The sequence below is a fragment of the Colobus angolensis genome, unplaced genomic scaffold (assembly GCF_000951035.1).
Source record: "Colobus angolensis palliatus isolate OR3802 unplaced genomic scaffold, Cang.pa_1.0 Scaffold58, whole genome shotgun sequence".
In the NCBI taxonomy this organism is placed as follows: domain Eukaryota; kingdom Metazoa; phylum Chordata; class Mammalia; order Primates; family Cercopithecidae; genus Colobus; species Colobus angolensis.
The window spans coordinates 6,988,222-7,004,151 of NW_012119376.1; the positions used below are offsets into that span (position 1 = coordinate 6,988,222).

At 44.1% G+C, this 15,930-nt stretch overlaps 1 protein-coding gene across 1 annotated transcript in view; it reads right to left on the reverse strand.

Annotated features, from left to right (window-relative positions):
* Window positions 1–15,930, reverse strand: part of ARFGEF3 (ARFGEF family member 3) — a 185,815-nt gene that overhangs the window by 55,149 nt on the left and 114,736 nt on the right. The window contains exons 13-17 of the mRNA XM_011962073.1: window positions 10,958–11,124; window positions 9,402–9,567; window positions 3,766–3,873; window positions 2,763–2,978; window positions 2,495–2,605 (exon numbers count right to left, since the gene is read on the reverse strand). Of these exons, the coding sequence (XP_011817463.1) occupies window positions 2,495–2,605; window positions 2,763–2,978; window positions 3,766–3,873; window positions 9,402–9,567; window positions 10,958–11,124 (768 nt within the window). The remainder of the gene's footprint in view (window positions 1–2,494; window positions 2,606–2,762; window positions 2,979–3,765; window positions 3,874–9,401; window positions 9,568–10,957; window positions 11,125–15,930) is intronic.

Sequence of the window (15,930 nt, forward strand, 5' to 3'; positions counted from 1 at the left end):
CCTTGCGGGCCATCATGCAAACCACTCAGCCGGCAGGTCCCATGCGCCGGTGGCCCCAGCTCTCCAGCTCCAGAAGTGGGATGGATCCTGAGCTGGCAGGTGCCATTCCTTCCAGGCCCTTTCATGGGCTCTGGGTCAGGCACAGCAGTGCGGATGGGTTTCATGAGCCAATTCCAGGTAAAACCATCTGGGCCCAGACCTTTCACCCCTCCCAAAAATTGGTCAAATGGAAGAATTCCTGGCTTTCTGCAAGTTTTCTCTGAGATTATTGTAACGTTAGGCTCTCATTATGATCTTCATCTCTAAAACAACTTATTTATGTGTATTTTGAGCACCAGAATGACTGCTCTATCACTGAAAAAGACCGATTTCATTTCTTCCCTTGAGTTTGTATTTGTGAGCTCCAAATAAAACTTTAAAAAATTGTAGACCGGGCGTGGTGGCTCACACCTGTAATCCCAGCAACACTGGGAGGCCCAGGCAGGTGGATCACGTGAGGCTGGGAGTTTGAAACCAGCCTGAACAACACGGAGAAACCCTGTCTCTACTGAAGATACAAAATTAGCCGGGTGTGGTGGCACATGCCTGTAATCCCAGCTACTCAGGAGGCTGGGGCAGGACAATCACTTGAACCTGGGAGGCAGAGGTTGCAGTGAGCTGAGATCATGCCACTGTACTCTGGCCTGGGCAACAAGAGCGAAACTCGGTCTCAAAAAAAAAAAAAAAATTGTAGATGATTAATGAGAAAGAATGCAGAAAGTGACTTCAGATGTCAGTAATGCAAAATGCTAAGGCAAGGCCAAACCACAGTGTCCTCCTTGAAAAAAGGTTTCAAGTCACTGCATGTGGTAGGATAACTAAGTGGTGGTCCAGAACCCAGAAATATAGCAAGCCAACCTCAAAGGAATCCAAACCATCTCCTAACATAAGAAGCAAAGTGATTTTTAGCAAAACATCATTTGTCTCATAAATGTGATACTAATTTTATTTATTATTTATTTATTTGAGTTGGTGTCTCTCTCTGTTACCTAGGCTGGAGCGCAGTGACACCATCTTGGTTCACTGAAACCTCCACTTCCCAGGTTCAACCAATTCTCCTGCCTCAGCCTCTGAAGTAGCTAGGATTACAGGCACCCGCCACCACACCCAGCTAATTTTTGTATTTTTTAGTAGAGACGGGGTTTCTTTCACCATGTTGGCCAGGCTGGTCTCAAACTCCTGACTTCAAATGATCCGCCCACCTTAGCCTCCCAAAGTGCTGGGATTACAAGTGTAAGCCACTGCACCTGGCCATTTTATCTATTTTCTTTGAGATAGGATCTCACTCTGTCACCCAGGCTAGAGTACAATAGAATGATTATGGCTCACTGCAGCCTGGACCTCCCCAGGCTCAGGTGATCCTCCCACCTCAGTCCCTCAAGTAGCTGGGACTACAGGCACACACCACCATGCCTGGCTTATTTTTGTGTTTTTAGTAGAGACAGGGTTTTGCTATGTTGCCCAGGCTGGTCTTGAACTCATGGGCTCAAGTGATCCACTTTCTTTGACCTCTCAAAGTACTGGGATTACAGGCGTAAGCCACTGTGCCCAGCCTTAATCTTATTTGTTATTTGTATTTAATCAGAATATTGTGGTCTTGATTTTGTGGTTTTTTTTAAAGAACTGTGAATGTAAGGATTTTTATGTAGCTCATGGTTGTAAAATACTGAAGTAAAATTGTGAGACTCCATTTTAAGTTAACCCTGGGGATCTGTGAGAACTATTTTGTTTTCAAATGGGTCTCTAAATTTTATTCAAATCTGAGAAACACAGACCTAAACTGTGTTTTTCGGCTAAAAATGTACAACTGACTCAGTAACTTGCTACTGTGTACATATCTGATAGTAGTTACACAATTTGGACCACGCTTGCATTTTTCTTTTTGTTTGCTGCCTGCCTTGTATCTTCTGTTGCTATCAGGATGGTCATTCTCTTCCCTTAGATCCAGATAATCATCAGCTTCATTGACTCACTGGTTTCAACAGGTTAAAAATCAGCCATTTCCCGAGTTCACAAAGCTCAGATTTTTCTCTGATGAGAGCCTCTTCTTCCTGAGCCTCCCCTCGTTAATTTTCTCCATCTGTTTTCTCCCCTTTAGAAAACTGGCCAATCTGCCTTCCCCACTATAACCCGAAGGCTCTTCAAGTGTGCACTTGTGAGAAGTGCCAAAGCCGGTGACTAGATGACAGATATGAACAGTTAGGCCAGGTGGGCCCGCGGGACTCCTGGGCCTGCTGCACTTTCCTTGCCACCAGGGGTCAGTATGTCTCTCATTCTCCAGAGATCTCTTCTGTAGGTCACCTGTGGCTCAATGGGATCTCCAGATCAGTGGTGTATACATACTGGGCACCGCACACGGAACAGGCATGAGTATTGGCTGGCGTGTGTTAGCCTGTGCAGGTGTGTGCATACTGCACCCAAGGCATCAGGTGGGTTCTGGCTCTCCAGTCGTTACCTTGTGTGATGGCATCACTGGGTTCTTGGGCCTCCCTCTCTTCTTTTTCTTCTTGGACACAGGAGGCAGCTGCCATCTGGGCAAGAGCCGAGGCGCAGTTAGCAGCAACCCCTTCGGAGGAGACAGACAATGACTTCTTGACTGAGTATATCCTCTAACCATTCACCAAACAGAACGCCTTCTAAAAGGTCCCCCCACCCCACCCTGCCAGGTCATTCCCAGTAAGTTCTGTAGGACCACAGCCAGGGAACACTACTTCCGCTGGTACCTAGAGCGCAGCTCAGCCGTGCGGCTTTCCGCAGCCCATCGAGGCTCATGCAGATGGCGTCCCGTTCCTTCTGGTTCTGCTCTTTGATGCCTTCAGCTCCCAGAATGAAGGCCAGCCCTTTGGAGCTCCCTGCCATTCGACCAGTCAGTGGGGTTGACAAAGTATCGATCAAGTTCTTCCAGCAGCCCACCAGAATATAGCGAGCAAATGCCACACCTGGAACATGGAGGAGTGTGAGTCATTTTCTAGAGACAAAAACGACCTGATAATGAATGACATGGCGTTCTCTTGCCATCAAATGAGCAGTACAGAGTTGCATGCAATTCTACAAAAGGAAATATAACTTAATGGATTATATGGGATCACGTTTCACTTTGTTCTTTTAAAAACAAATGTTGCATTATCAGCTGAATGATGCTAAGTGACTTCCATCAATTACTTTTTCTTTTTTTTTTTTGACAGATTCTTGCTCTATCGCCCAGGCTGGAGTGCAGTGGTGTGATCTCGGCTCACTGCAAGCTCTGCCTCCCAGGTTCACGCCATTCTCCTGCCTCAGCCTCCTGAGAAGCTGGGACTACAGGTGCCTGCCACCATGCCCAGCTAACTTTGCATTTTTAGTAGAGACAGGGTTTCACTGTGTTAGCCAGGATGGTCTTGATCTCCTGACCTCGTGATCTGCAAGCTCTGCCTCCCAGGTTCACGCCATTCTCCTGCCTCAGCCTCCTGAGAAGCTGGGACTACAGGTGCCCGCCACCATGCCCAGCTAACTTTGCATTTTTAGTAGAGACAGGGTTTCACTGTGTTAGCCAGGATGGTCTTGATCTCCTGACCTCGTGATCCACCCGCCTTGGCTCCCAAAGTGCTGGGATTACAGGTGTAAGTCACCGCGCCCGGTCCAATTAGTTTTTCTAACCAAGACAAAATCTTGATTCAAGTCACCACATAATAATGTAATTGCTGGTAACACATGCAGTGTTCATAAACTCAAGATCCAAGTCATTACCTGCCACTGTGGAGTCATCGATTCTCCTGCTCTGGGCAAAAGGAGACTCTGTAGCAGCTGAGGCCATCAGCTGGCCACCAATGGCACTACTCTCTAAGCCATCAATATCTGTCAAGGAAAAAGAGTGAAGTTTTCCCTAAATAAAATACTCCAGTCAAAAACAAGGAAATGGCCACAACAATATTCATTTTTAAAAAATATTCCTTGTATCTTTTATGTTTCAAGCATGTAGCAACCTTTTATGAGACTATCATAAATTTTGTTTTATTCCCTCAGTCTAGTTTTATTTCATGTTGGAGTATTTATTCTTCTGTTACATTGTTGCCTATCTTTATTTAAAAACAGATGTAAACTATTAATTATTTATCTGTTAGAAAATCTATTGATTTAGAATATTTTGATCTTAAATACTCTTTTTATTCAGAATCATTGATTATGCCCGAATTATACATTCCCAAACCTGGTACAGGTTACCCAGATGTGAACTTTTCTTTCAGAGCTTCCTGACATGAATTAAGAGGAGAATAAGCCTCTTTGGTCAGATCATCACATAGTCAAATTGCAAAGTACAATAAATAATACCTTATAATTTTCAAAGTGTTTTCACATAAAATTTTTTGACTTGATCATTGAAATAGCTCAAATTAGGTAAGCAGGTCAGTATTATTTTTATTTCACAGAGGAGGAAACAGAGTCCTGCACCACAAAATGACATTTTCGTCAACCACCAACTGCATATAAGACAGTGGCCCCCTAAGATTATAATAGCATATTTTTATCGCACCTTTTCTGTGTTTAGATACACAAATACATACTACAATGTTTTTACAGCTGCTTACAGTATTCAATAGATGCGGCGCAAGTTTGTGGCTTTGAAGCAATAGACTATACCATCTAGCCTAGGTGTGTAAGTACACTCTATGATGGTCACATAGTGACAAAATTGCCTAACAGTGCATTTCTCAGAACATGTTCCTGTCCTCGCTAAAGGATGCATGATCATGTTTAAAGTAGGTAAATGGTTCAAGGCCATCAGGCTGATGGTGGAAATAATTAGTATTCATGTCTTCTGACTCCCATCCAGGCCTCTCTACACCATTCCAGCTCCATACTAGATCCTCAGTTATCCTGTTTAAGGTTTTGTTGAAACAAATTCTCTTCTACAGAATTAGCTCAACAAAAAACTCTTTAACATTATGGCGAGGAAAGGACTGGAGTGGGGTCGAGAAGGCTGAGCTTTAGTCTTGGCTCTGAATTAAGTAGCCTTGTAGCCCTGGGCCAGGCCCGCCAAGGCCCCAAGTTCCTCAGTATAAAAGAAGTAACCATTGGAAAAGTGACTATGGAGTTGAAATATACATACTTGGATGCAACTAATATAGCTGAATGCAACACAGGGAGGGGATGGGAAAGGAGGGTAGTTGTGGGTTTTTTGTTTGTTTTTGTTTTTTTTTGAGACAGAGTCTCACTCTGTCACTCAGGCTGGAGTACAGTGGTGCAATCTCAGCTCACTGTAACTTCCACCTCCTGGGTTCAAGCAATTCTCATGCCTCTGAGATGCAATCTCATGAATAGGTGGGATTACAGGTGTGTGCCACCACACCCAGCTAATTTTTGTATTTTTAATAGAGACGGGGTTTCACCACGATGGTCAAGCTGGCCTCTAACTCCTGACCTTAAGTCATTCTCCCGCCTCTGCCTTCCAAAGTGCTGGGATTATAGGCGTGAGCCACTGCCTGTAATTATTAGTATTTATTCCCTGAGTTTAGGACTTCACCCTCACCCCAAGAGAATAAGACTTCTTTGCATGGTGTTCTACTGTATCTTTGATGCTTATAGAAATTACAAAAAGCCTGGAGACTTCTCGGCAACTATCAGGACCAAAACAGGGACGAAATTTATATGGCTGCTAAGGTGGAAACAGACTGGTTCCTCTGAAATTAATTTGATGTCTGGTCAAATGACCTAATGATATTTGCCAGAAATTTTCATTTATCAAAGTATAATGGATGTTTCCTATGTGCTAGGTAAAGGTCTGATGAATTCAAGTAATGCAAAGTTTATTTCTGCGCTAAAATTCCACAGTTCTATACAATACTCTGACGTGACACCAGGAACGGCCACAGTTAGTACAGGGTTCATCATCAGATTGCTGGCATTGCTTCTCCTCACACATAACGAAAAGATCAGACAGAAGTCTCCAAACTCTAGGCTAACTGTTGCTCTGATTCATTTGTCAGTTCATACCTGGAATTTACAATCATAAAGAATCATAGACCCTTATTTTGTTGAATTCTTATGAAAAGTCCTTTTCATCTTTAAAGTTAAATAACTTTCCTATGGACATAGCAATTGAGCTTACTGTTCCATTAATAACAGCGATGGCTAATTAACGGTGATGATTGATGAATATGGGAACTATGAATAGTCTGTTACTTATTCATTTTACATCTACTGAATGACTCCTTTTATTAAGGCCTGGGCAAGAGAGTCACAGAGATTACTTTTGGCAGAAACTATGGTATTTGCAAATCAAAGCTGGAATGTTTAGGATCTTCACCCAAATTCTCAGACTTACAAGCTCTGGGCAGTACCTTCCATCCCTACTGAAAGGAGTTTGTAAAAACAGATAGAAATCAAGCATTGCTTATAGGTAAACTAAATAAATGGCTCTCATACATTTGAATGATTACTTCTCTTTTCTTTTTTTCTGTTTCTTCTTTTTTCTTTTTTTTTTAGACAGAGTCTCGCTCTGTCACTCAGGCTGAAGTGCAGTGATGCGATCTCAGCTCACTACAACCTCGGGCTACCAGGTTCAAGGGATTCTCCCACCTCAGCCTCCCAGGTAGCTGGGACTGCAAGCACTTGCCACCATGCTCGGCTAATTTTTTTTTTTTTTTGTAGAGATGGGGTTTCACCATGTTGGCCAGGCTGGTCTTGAACTTCTGACCTCAAATGATCCACTTGCCTCGGCCTCCCAAAGTTCTAGGATTATCGGCGTGAGCCACTGTGCTTGGCCTGAATGCTTATTTTTCAAATGGATGTAAATGCTATCATGATTAACAAAACACAAATTGATCACCTCTCCAGTGATCCTGATCCGCAAGGTTCGAGACCCAATCTTACTTCCCCTGGTTCCATCCTAGTTCTTGAAGCAAGACTGCAAATGCCAATCAATGACGAGGACTCTGCCACCCGTGGACAGACCTCACTGTATGTTCTGACCTTCTGCCTGATTCCTAAATAGTGCCTCACCCCAAATTCTACATGGCTGGGTTCCACCTGCCAGTAGTTTATTCTGACACCTTGTAAGAGCCCCCAGTGCCAACCATAGGCAAAATAACATGCCCTTTGGACAACAGATTCTGTGCCCCAGCTGGACTGTTCTGCCCAGTCCTGTGCTGTTCCTGCCGGGCACAGAGCCATGCCGAGCTGTGTGAGGATACAGATACTCCAGAGAGGTCAGGGCCATGCTCTGCACCTCCTTCTGCTGGAGGCAGGAGAGGATAACTGCATCAGAAACCAGTGTGGGGAGGGTGGGTGCAGTGGCTCACACCTGTAATCCCAGCACTTTGAGAGGCCAACGCAGGCAGATCACTTGAGGTCAGGAGTTCAAGGCCAGCCTGACCAACATGGTGAACCCCTGTCTCTACTCAAAATACAGAAATTAGCTGGGCGTGGTGGTGGGCACCTGTAATCCCAGCTACTCGGGAGGCTGAGGCAGGAGAATTGTTCGAACCTGGGAGGTGGAGGTTTCAGTGAGCTGAGATCATGCCACTGTACTCCAGCCTGGGCAACAGAGCTAGACTCTGTCTCAAAAAAACAAAACAAAACAAAAAAACCAAACCAACCAACCAACCAACCAAACAAAAAACCCAGTTTTGGGACTCAGAGACAATCCAGGACAAGCCTGGAGCTCTAACTTACTAAGGCAAGCGATGACCCGACTAAACTTTTGCACATCTTTGGCATTATGGCCGAGCCACAAGAAGCCATGAAAAGCTGCTTTTGCCAAAAAACATTGCCCCACAACAATATGGCATACTGCTCTCTACACTCTCGTGAAATTTCTAATTGTCAAATAGGATTTTAAAAGTTATTGTGGTCCATATACACCATGGAACACTACATAACCATAAAAAAGAACAAAATCATGTCCTTTGTTGCAACATGGACACACCTGAAGGCCATTATGCCAAGCGAGTTAATGGAGGAACAGAAAACCAAACGCCATATGTTCTCACTTATAAGTGGGAACTAAACACTGGGTACTCATGGACATCAAGACATTAACAATAGACACTGGGGACTGCAAGGCAGGAGAGGGAGGGAGGGGAAAGAGTTGAAAACTGTTGGCTACTATACTCAGTACCCAGGTGATGGGATCAGTTGACCCCAAACCTCAGCATCATGCAATATGCCCAGGTAACAAACCTGCACATGTACCCCTTTAGTCTAAAGTAATAGTTGAAATTATATATATATAGAGAGAACTATCACATGAGACTCTGCAAGCACCAGCTTGCTCACAAGCCATTGCAACTCACAAGCCATTGCAACCTTACACAAAATAATACTCCTGTGAGGACATCTGCCCAGCATCTGCTTGCCTGTCCAAGTTAAACTGGCACCGCCCCTGTTACTGATCCTTTACTTAAGGATCATTATCTCAAAACAATGATGAAATCCTCCTCATTTTTCCTTTAAACACCTTTGCCATCCTTTATCTCCCTGTATAAGCATGTAGTTTATTATGGCGGGCATATTCCCATTGCAACGTCCATTTCTGAATAAATATTTTCTTTAAAAAAAAAAAAAAGCTCTGGACACTGAAGACAAAGATGCTGGTAAGTATTTGGCATTATTCTTAATTCTGGTACAGTTGGGAAGGGAAGGGAGGGCCTCTGATATAGATAGAAAACAGAAGGAAACCAACTTTTTTTGTTTTGAGACAGGGTCTTACTCCTGTTGCCCAGGCTGGAGTACAGTAGTGTGATCTCGGTTCACTGCAACCTCTGCCTCCCGGGTTCAAGTGATTCTTCTGCCTTAGCCACCCAAGTAGCTAGGATTACAGGCACTTGCCACCACACCCAGCTAATTTTTGTATTTTTAGTAGAGACAGGGTTTTGCCATGTTGGCCAGTCTGGTCTCAAACTCCTGACCTCAGGTGATCTGCCCACCTCGGCCTCCCAAAGTGCTAGGATTACAGGCATGAGTCACGGCGCTTGGCCAGGAAGCCAACTTTGAAATCAGTCATTTTACATTTATTGGTAAATCCCAAGAGCACTGAATGAAATGATATGGGTGACTATTAGCATGTGAGAACTTCCAGGAATAATCCTGGGCCTACACATCCTACAGATACGGCCTACAGTTTTACACCAACAGACAAAGGTGCTAAGTTAGTCCTCATCTAATGGGGCACAGTGAGCCCTACAGACTCCCACATGGAAAAGGTACAGAAAACACCTGTGAAGTGAACTCATGACACTTCCCTGGAACTGTCACCAATGCCAGGGAGCTTTGTGGGTGCTGTTTCAAAGTCTGCTCCAAGCACCAACACTTCTCTGAAAGAGGCTTTAAAGCATGAGCCATCCCACCCTACCGTGTGCCCCAAGGTCTTGCAACGAACCACTGACCAGTCAGCATTGTGATGAGGGGAAGGCTGTTATCTTCCGGGCTGCCCCAATAGCCGGCCTCTCCAAGCATGTTCCTGTCGAGCACCTGATGGTAGAGCTCCTCAATCCAGGCCTGGGAGAAGACCATCAGCACGCCGCTGGTCTGCACCTGCTTCATGAAGTCCTTCTACAGAGAGATTGCATGAGAAGGTGACCACATAACACCCCGCTCACTAACAGGCTCCTAAGTGCCTCTGCTGCCTCTTCACAACAGAGCCCTGAACTAAACCAAGGCTTGTGTATTGGGTAAGGGGGCGGCAAGCGGGGAGAAGCAGAGATGGAGAATTCCCAAATGTGCTGCGGTCTCCTTCACTGATGACACCTTTTGACAGATACCTTGCAGAAGCATTACAGAGACTGCACTTTTCATTCTTACTCTTGGATGTGTGGAAAGGTTTGCAACTGCACAGATGTCTTTAATAGAGTAACAGAGCTTCCTTTTCTAAGAGCACCAACAGCAGCAGAGATGGAACGCGTTCCTGTTCCTGCAGGAACGTGCACATTTCCAGAGATACTTCACTTATGCTCATGAAGTAACCACTTACCTTTGGGAATTTACAATTTATCAAGCAAACAAATGGTTGTTGATTTCCTTCATGTAGATCCATGGATTTAGGCTCAGGAACTGATAATAGGGTACACCATGGAGTGGCTTGCTCCATCACAGGAGCTAACCACAGGACAATCAACATTCTCATTGCACCCCTTACAGGAGGTGCTTATGAGCAACAGCCAGTGAGCTTCGTTCTGGGTCAACAGTCGGTCTGGGAACATGTTGGAATACGGTGAAGAGTTTTTCTAAGTGCACACCTTCAGCCAGGCATGGTGGCTCATGCCTGTAACACCAACATTTTGGGAGGGCAAGTTGGGAGGATTGCTTGAGCCCAGGAGTTCAAGGCCGGCCTGGGCAACATAGCAAGACCCTGTCTTTACAAAAAATAACAAAAAAAATTAGTCAGGCATGGTGGCGCACACCTGTACTCCCAGCTACTTGGGAGTTGAGGTGGGAGGATTGCTTGAGCCCAGGAGTTTGAGGCTGCAGTGAGCCATGCCATGATCACACCACTGCACTCTAGCCTGGACGACAAAGCGGGACTCTGTCTCAAAACAAAGAAAAACACGACTCATTTTCAGCAAATTTCCTGTATATCTTCTGATCTCCCTTAACACATCAATGATGTGGTTTTGAACAGGTTTTATCCATGTGTTTAATAATGGCACGGGATGAAACTAATGGGTTATCCCTGGGCAGCCATTTCCAGGGCCTCACGTCCATACACTCTTCACTGGAGCCCAGTGGGCAGCTCTGTGATCACTGTGCTGGGCAACTGTATATCTGTGCCCTTATATATATATGTCATCTCCTTCCACCCCCCAAAGTCCCACTGGCATTACCAATCTAGAGCAGTGTGGAACAAAACACGCTGTGCCATCCCACTCAGGGCACTGACACTCGACTGTACACCAGTAGGCCACAGCCTGCCCTCTGCCAGTCCAACGAGGGATGGCACACTCACCATCACGCCTGGTGCCAGGGTCGGCCGCTTCCTGTAGTAGTCACCATGGGAGAGCTTCAGATTGAGGAGCAGGGCGCAGTGTGCAGCTGTGTAGAGGCTGTCTGCGTTCATCAGCATCTGGAAGCTGAGGCTGCTATTCCCGTCAAAGCCAGGAGAGTGCATCATGCCTAAGGGAGAAAATGAAGGGACTTTTGGGGCTGTGAACAGTGTGCCTGGCAAGGCTGGCTTCCAGAGAGCTGCAAACCCATTGTGATAGGTACTGCATCATATAGGACATTTATGTATAGCACTGACAGCTAGCTAGGAATACCCTTAGGGCCCGATACACATGCCAGCCTGGTGGCAAAGAGCGTGAGCTCAGGAGTGGATCTGCCTGGGCCTGGATCCTGATCTCTTACTTAGCAGGTACAACTTTGATAAAATCATGTAAACCCTCTGAGTCTCACCTTCTTTTCCTATAACAGGGAGAAGAACTGACTGCATTTTATCCCTAGCTTGAGCCCTCCGGTGGCTCCCCATCACAATATAATAAAACTCTAACCTCACCCTATTCTCTCCCTCTCACTCCCCGCAGCCACTCTGACTGCCTGCTGTCCCTTAGCCACACCAGGCCTGGACCTGCCGCAGGGCCTTTGCATTTGTTTTTGCCACTCCCTAGACTGATCCCAGGATCTCTGGATGCTGCACTCCCTCAATTCTGCCAAGTCTCTCCTCAAGTGACAGAGACACCTTCCCTTTTAATTCCATTATTAAATAGCAAATCCACTCCTGCCCACCAATATGCCGCTTCCTTATCTGGCTTTTAGAAAATGGCCTCAATGGCATTTATTCTACCCAGCTTTATGTTAATATATACTTGTTTATCATCTGCCATCACTACTATAAAATCAATAAGAAGGTGATACTTTATTCATTTTGTTCACTATAGAATCCCCAGTGCCTAGAACAGTGTTTGGTACATAGCAGACCCTTAAAAACATTTGCTGAATGAATAAGAATTAATGGACATGCCAGCATGAGAATTAGATGCAATAATGCATGTAAGATGTTTAGAAAAGTTACTTGTAAATACAACTTTTCAAAAGGAATAATGTTCCTCAGAAAGCTAAACACAGAATCACTATATGACCCAGCAATTCTACTCCCATATAACCACAAGGACTGAAAGCAGGGATTTGAACAGATGCTTGTACATCAGTGTTCACTGCAGCATTACTCGCAATAGCCAAAAGGTGGAAACAACTGAAGTGCCCATCCACAGATGAATGGATAAGCAAAATGTGGCATATACATCAAATGGGCATTACTCAGCCATGAAAAGGAATGGCGTTCTGATATATGCCACAACATAGAGGCGCCTTGAAAACATTACGCTAAGTGTCAGGCACAAATATATACGGTGCACTCTATGAAGTACCTAGAATAGATTTGAAGAAATAGAAAATAGATTGGAGGTTACCAGGGACCAGGGACCGGGGGCAGAGTACCTTCTATTTGGAATGTTAAAAAAGCTCTGGAAATACTTGCACAACACTGTGAATATAATTAGTACCACTGAATTGTATACTTAAAGTTTATTAAAATAGCAAATTTTGTTACATATATTATTACCATGATGAAAACAAATAATAACGTAATACATCAAAACACGTTAGGCGAGGCGCAGTGGCTCACACCTGTAATCCCAGAGCACTTTGGGAGGCTAAGGCAGGTGGATCACTTGAATCCGGGAGTTCGAGACCATCGTGCCCAAGAGGGTGAAATCCCATCTCTACTAAAAATACAAAAATTAGCCCAGCGTGGTGGTGTGTGCCTGTAGTCCCAGCTACTTGGGAGGCTGAGGAAAGAGAATTGCTGGAACCCAGGAGGCAGAGGCTGCAGTTAGCAGAGATCGCACCACTGCACTCCAGCCTGGACAACAGAATGAGACTCTGCTTCAAAAAAACTCCCAAAAAACAAAAAAACAAAAACAAAAACAAAAAAACCCATGTTAAATGTGCCCTTTAAGTGGGTAAACTGTATGGTATGTGAGTTATCTCACAATAAAACCGTTAAAAAATAAATGAGGAAATAAAGAGGTTTTAAAAAAACCATTAAATAATAGCTATTGACATTTTCCCCACTATCTTTTTTTTTAAAAGATATTTTATACTTACTAAAGTTTTCATTTTGAAGATCCCTTTGAGCTTTATATAAATAAACTGAAAAAACAAACAACTACATCTCATGCTCCTAAGATGGGTTCATTCAGTCAGAGTTGTTGGTATCTTGGCTCAAACTTTCACAGGGAGCTTGGGGTGACAAAATTACGGAAGTCGGCTTCTCTGCATCTGCTAGTACACTGGTCCTAAGGCCATCTGCAGACAGCCATTTCCAGGCCCTCAGGGTTCCTCACTATCTGGAGCCTGGTGGTCAGCTCACAGCTCTGCAGCCCAGAGACAACTGCACATCTGTGTCCTTACACTGTCATCTCCTCTTACCCTCCAAAGCCCCACAGGCATTATCAGCCCAGACAAGTGTGGAACAAAACACACCGAGCCATTCCTCTCAGAGCACCTTAAGAGATTTTCAATGAATGTTTCATTTGTTCCTGCAAATACTCGGAGGCTGAATTTAGCGATGTGGGGGAAGCAGTCCATCTCTACATTTGTGCATGCAAATTACACATGTCCATATACTCTGCACATCAGGTCTAAAATTATTCTTTAATCAAAAATATGGCTCATATGTAATGTAAGAATTTTCTAGAATTAACAAAGAAATGAGAGATACAAATTTTCAACCAGAATGTTTATCCAGTGTTGTCGTCCCTATGAATTTTTTTTTTTCCTGAGACAGAGTCTTGTTCTGTCACACAGGCTGGAGTACAGTAGTGTGATCTTGGCTCACTGCAACCCCTGCCTCCCGGGTTCAAGCAATTCTCCTGCCTCAGCCTCTCAAGTAGCTGGAATCACAGGTGTGCGTCACCATGCCCAGCTAATTTTTGTATTTTTAGTAAAGACAGGGTTTCACCATGTTGGCCAGGCTGATCTTATAGTCCTCGTGACCCGCCTGTCTCAGCCTCCCAAAGTGCTGGGATTACAGGTGTGAGCCACCATGCCCGGCCATCCCTGTGAATTTTAATAAATAGGTAAGTAAGAAGATGTGGACCAGAGAAAGCTTTCAAAGTTGAAAATAATTCAAGAATTTGCCATATTTGAGGGCAGTATAAACATTTTTTGGTGGGAGTAAGCATATATATTATTCCCATAAAACCACCTTAGACAAAGGTTGGGCGTTACCTCTGCCTTATAAAAGAAGGCGGGGGAAATTCAAAACTGTAGAAAATTTGAAGTTGCCTCAAGACGTTGTCTACCAAGAGCACTTTGTGATCATGGGCTGAGGTGCATTTTATTATTACTATGTTTTTATTTATTTAATTGATTTATTTATTTGAGATGGAGTCTTGCTCTTGTTTCGCAGGATGCAGTGCAATGGCACAATCTTGGCTCACTGCAACCTTCACCTCCTGGGTTCAAGTGATTCTCCTGCCTCAGCCTCCCAAGTAGCTGGAATTACAGGCACCCGCCACCACGCCAGGCTAATTTTGTATTTTTAGTAGAGACGGGGTTTCTCCATGTTGGTCAGGCTGGTCTAGAACTCCTGACCTCAGGTGATCTGCCCGCCTCAGCCTCCCAAAGTGCTGGGATTACAGGTGTGAGCCACCGTGCCTGGCAAGGCTGAGGTGCATTTTAAAATGAAGATCAGACTGCAAGTGAGAGCTGAAAACTATATCTTTGGTTAGCACATGAGCAGTGTATCTCAGCCCCGATGGTCCGTGGGAACCCCCGGCACTCTCAAGGTGCTAGTGGGGCTGATTTCAATTATCTGGAAGAGACATAGGGCACAAGACCAGTCTCCTTCCATGGTAAAACAGAAAGTAGCATTCAGGGTTGGATGTTTAACTATCTTGGATCATAGATGAAAGGTACAATTGAGTCTATCAACAAGAAAAAAATGAATCTGTAAATGACTTTCATTTTAGACATCAGTAATAATTTCTTTCAAAATGTTGAAATGTTTACCTCGGGATGTTTTGGAAAACTGAGCACTTGCTCAGATGCTGAAAGTGAAAAAGGCCGCTAATGTGAGTGTTGGCATGGAGACTAAAATCAGCAGAGAAGTGACAAAGCCCTGGCAGGTACTGCCGGTGGAGACATAATCTGTTGGTACCAGCCTACATCCGCATGCAGATTAATTTCTTAAATTACAAAGAGGTGGCAAATTTGTAAATAAAACAAAATAAGGCCTATTTTGTCAACTTAAACAGACATTTTCTTGCTATGTCAGATATAGTTTACTGGTGATATTGATAATAATGGAAACATGATAAGAATAATTCATTAAATACTTTCTATTGCCTAGAACCAATCCCTCCTCATAGATCATTTTCTAATCCTGCCCAATTGTTTACCAGTAAGGAAAGTGTCCCAGAGACAGTAGTTTGCCCAAAGTTACACGGCTCAAAATCGGCAAAGGTCTTTTGGGCCCACACATCAGGTTTTTGCACTAGCCATGCTCTACTTGCTTTGAATGTCATGAAAAGATTCTGCCATATCCAGTATCTCTCTAATAGATACTCTATTTTCCATTCTTCCCTCTGATTGGCCTCACTGATGTGTTATCCAATCTACAGTAACAAACTATAGGAACTATGACTTTTAACGTATTCTCACTCTTTGCATTGCCCAGTGTTCGGTAACTAAAGTTAATTCTCTCCCTCTATAATTAAGATGTGCTTGACTGTGGAAACAGGAGGATGGGTCACCTACTTGACTGCTTACCAGTGAAATATTAGATACAAGATTAGCACAAGAGACCCCTAAAAATTTCTTCTGTGTCTAAGAGAATTTGGTACTTCTTCTTTGGATAAACATTAATTTAGAACATTTAATAGTACTGAAGAGTATAAACAATAAGAACAGTAGTCCTCG